This window comes from Pinus tabuliformis, chromosome 4_2 (genome assembly GCF_031772625.1).
Source record: "Pinus tabuliformis cultivar Carrire ecotype Pingquan chromosome 4_2, CPIR1, whole genome shotgun sequence".
Lineage (NCBI taxonomy): Eukaryota > Viridiplantae > Streptophyta > Pinopsida > Pinales > Pinaceae > Pinus > Pinus tabuliformis.
Window position 1 is genome coordinate 621,681,156 of NC_142304.1, and position 4,345 is coordinate 621,685,500.

The following is a 4,345-nucleotide window of genomic DNA, read 5'->3' on the forward strand; positions in this document are numbered from 1 at the left end:
TTAGTCACAATTACTTACAATATGGTCATCACATGCATTATAGTTGACATTTCTTTTATATTTAGAATATAGTTTGCTTTTATTTTAAAAGGGCGTTTGTAAACTAGATACTTATCTTGCTCATATTGAGCTCTAGAATGTGTCTATGCAATAATAGTTTTTTTTTTATATACTTTTAATTAGTTTGTATTTTTAAAGTTGATATAAAATAATGCCATTTCACATGAACATTGAAATATTTTATTCATGGTTCATAGTGAGAATAAAATATTTTTATGACATTCCCTGAGTTGTGATGTCAACAACAAATTAAAGGAGCACAATGAGAGTGAGATTATTGATATTTATAATGTTTTTAATTAAAACTAATCAAATAGATATATCTATTTTTGTTTTAATTATACTTGTATATTTTGTTTGCATTTAAAAATATTTTATTTTTATTTTAAAAGGAACACATTAACCCTAAGTTGAGCACGGAAGAAATTACACCTCCCTCATGGTGAAGTGAAGAATGTGTCTCATCCAACAACAACTTTAAAAAACATTAAGGAAAAAATTTCAAATTAATAAAAAATTAATATTCAAAATAATATTTCCTTTTTAAATTAATAATATTTTAAATTTTAAAATATAAAAATTATTTAAATAAATTTTGTAAAGTAATTATTAACCAAATTAAAATATTAACCACCATCAAATTTACAAATAATTCTAATATTTACACCATTAATTTTAAATATTTTTTAATCACAATAATAATCGCTCTTTGAATAAAAAAATTCTAATAATTAAAAATAAATAAAAAATCTTAATTGAATTAACTTTAAATATTTCTCAATCACAATAATAATCACTCTTTGAATAAAAAATTCTAATAATTAAAAATAAATAAAAAATCTTAATTGACTTAACGTGAGTGCCGTGACCGATAATCGTTGAAGTCATCATTGACGAGTGAAAACATTTACATTAAAATAAAGCAAGGATCAACGTTCGGTGTGCCCATAGGTTTTCAAAACACATATCCCTTGGTTTCCATAAATAATATTATAATTTATATAAAGTTTTTGATGACGACACTCCACTCTCCATGCATAATTCGAATCTTTATGGCTCAACGATTCCGCTGTGTATTTATGGCTCGCACACGGTGGGAACTGCGGCCCATGTGGACGCTGTAGCCAGATAGCTTGAATTGAATTAGACGGCGCGAAGGCAATGATGCATCTCAGAGGTAATGAATGTCAACATACGTCTAGATAAACAATTCCGCTAATGAATGTCAACGTACGTCTAGATAAACGAACGGAGACAAGAATCTGCAATCGGGATGAGGGATGCCCTCGTAGTTTGAGGTTATCCCAGAGGGGGCAGCCCGCGGAAAGCACACGGAGAATTTAGTTCCTCGTGACTCTGCTGATTGCAAACACTGGTGTATATATACAGAGGGAATGGTATTTCATTTCTGCGTACTAAATGGCCTTTCCATTTGGTCAGCTCTGTCCACAGTCTCCAGTTTTTGAAATAACATTGCAATATACCGATGCGTTGTTGAATTACCATTTTCATCCAAGCTATCATAGAGTTTCTGAGTTCCCAAATATGGAGAGACCTCCCTCGCAGGAACAAAACCACGGCCATGCTCAACCTAACGAAGATAGCGGACAAACATCCCGGAAATTTAAGGGAATCCGACTGCGAGAATGGGGGAAGTGGGTATCAGAAATTCGGATACCAAGATCCAAGGAGAAGATCTATCTTGGCTCCTACAAAACCGCCGAGCAGGCCGCCCGAGCCTTCGACGCTGCAATGTATTGCCTGAGAGGGCCCAACGCTAAGTTGAACTTTTCCGATTCTGTGCCCTCCATTCCGTCCGCCTTTTCTCTTTCCCCTCCGCAAATCCAGGTTGCCGCTTCCAAGTATGCCTTGAACGAAATCCCTGGGACTTCGCCTTCTCTGCACAATAATACTAAAGAGGAGCCCTCACTTCCCTCGCAGGCGTCTTCGGTATCTGATATGGAATTGTGTAATGACGCCCAGCATAAATCGGAGGACTTGGAGTTTTGGAAATCTCTGTTTGCAGCACCTGATGGTCCTCAGTATTTGAATTTGGAAAAAATCCCATCCATTGACGTAGAATTGGCGTTGGTGCTCATTCCGACTTCAGAGGAGGAGGAGGTTGACATAAGGCTGTGGAACTTTGAAGACAGCTGAGTTCCTGGGACGTGAAAGAATATAAAAATGGACTTAATTTTTTTGCAGTCTATTCGCACTGCCTAGTATCTACGTCGTTTTCAAACCTATCAGTGTCACGGCATGCATGAATTGGCGCACTATTACCATTAATCGTTAGTGGAGGATATTCGATCGGAATACCTTATCAAAATTGCTTGTCTTCTTCTGCAAACATGTCGCCAGTAGAACTTTTACAAGTGCCTAGTGGATACTGTGATTGCATACTAAATCAGAGTGTCTATTGGATGCTGCGATTGCATACTAAATCAGAATTTGGAATAATTTGGAAATTACATAAATAGGAGTGAAGACCAATATTATTTTATTTTTGAAATATTTTGCAGTTGATATCAAAATAGGTGTAAATGTGTCTATTACCATAAAAGTGGTGTTTTGAGAAAACAAAATTGTCCACCTTTATTTGAAAGTAATAGTCTTTAATTATTATAGTAGTTTTTTTTTAATTCAGAGAGAGTGATAGGTAGATATAGCAGAGTTATTTCAGCATATAGCTGTAACAAAGTAAGCTAAATATGAAAAGTAAATTACAAAATTGAAAATGTAACTATTTAATAATATGGAATAAAGGCATATTAAAAATAAGATTTTTATGTAATAAATATTATGTGAAGTGAAAGTTAATTAAAATATATTTCTTTTATTTTTTATTATTATTATTGTAAAGTACTCATTATAATACTATAATGAGATGAAATTTTATATATATATATATTTATTTTAAATTTAGCGAATAAAGTGAAATATTGTTTATATTTATCAAGTTTTGGAAATATACAAAACTGTAAAGTGTCTATCATCATAAAAGTGTTTAAAAAATAAATAAATTGTCCATATTTATTTGAAAAGGAGAATATTTGAATCATAATAAAGTATTTCTTATATTATGAAAGTGATAGATAAATTGTTTTTATTTTATGAAATAGCTATAAGGTAAATTAGTTGAGGTGAATAAAATCTATACTAAAATATTACAAATGTCACTATTTAGTTATAATATTGAATAATGATATCTTGAAACAAAAATAAGTTAAAAATATAGATTTTATTATTATTATTATTATTATCATAATAGAACAGTAATATAAAAAGGAAGAACAATTGAAATTTTCGGAACATTTTTTTCATTCTATGCTTAGTGCCTTGTATCTATATAGGTTTCAAATCTACCAGTGTCACGACATCCTTGAATTGACTCAATATTTCCATAGTATATGATGTAAACATTAGTGGATGACATTCGATCCTAAATGCACACATTTGTGTGTTAAGATAAGATATATAGTGTATATGAGTATTCACAACAATAGAGAATCCTTATTCGCTTAGGTTTATTATTTCCTTGGGTTTATAATACTTTGGGGTTTTATAATTAATCCCTCAGGGTTATAATATGAATTATATTTTAGCGTTTATAATATTTATCATAAGGCTTATATCCGTTGGTGTATAATATTTATCTTAGGCTTTATCATTGGATTTTCACAATGTGGAAATCAATCATGGTCAACCATGGTCCAATGTCACATTATGACAAAGATTGTCTCAATATGAAAATCAACCATGGTCAACCATGGTACAACGTCGCATTGTGACAAAGATTTTCTCTCGGAGCAACATCACATTGTAACAATTATGGTAATCCATGGTGAAGCATGGTTTAACATCTCATTGTGACAATGATTGACTCAATCTGAAAATCGACCATGGTCAATCAAGGTCAACAATTGTCTAAGATTGTATTGTGAGAAAGTTTGTCTTAATACGAAAATCAATCATGGTCAAACATAGTCCAATGCTGCATTGTGACAAATATTTTGTCAATATGAAAATCAACCGTGGTCAACCATGGTTAACCATGTTTATTTTATGGTTTATAATATTTATGTTAGGGTTTATATACTTTGGCTTTGTAGTATTAATCTCTTCAGTTTATTATTATTTTATTATTATTATTACTCATTAAATAATAAAGTGATTAATTAAATAATTCATTTTTTTATTTCATTCATTCACAATTAATTAAATATCAATTAATAATAATAATCATAATTATACGCTTTTCGCACATATCAACCACATTTAGTAA

General features: G+C 30.9%; 1 protein-coding gene across 1 annotated transcript; it reads left to right on the plus strand.

Annotated features, from left to right (window-relative positions):
- The first annotated feature begins 1,479 nt into the window (after positions 1-1,479).
- On the plus strand, positions 1,480-2,217 carry LOC149170853 (ethylene-responsive transcription factor ERF014-like). The gene has a single exon (XM_089425746.1). The coding sequence runs from the start codon at positions 1,480-1,482 to the stop codon at positions 2,215-2,217; it is 738 nt and encodes a 245-aa protein (XP_089281872.1).
- The last annotated feature ends 2,128 nt before the right edge of the window (positions 2,218-4,345 follow it).

What these genes read in the sequence shown, in the direction of transcription:
- LOC149170853 (XM_089425746.1), top strand. Translation starts at nt 1,480, where the DNA reads ATGGCCTTTCCATTTGGTCAGCTCTGTCCACAGTCTCCAGTTTTTGAA.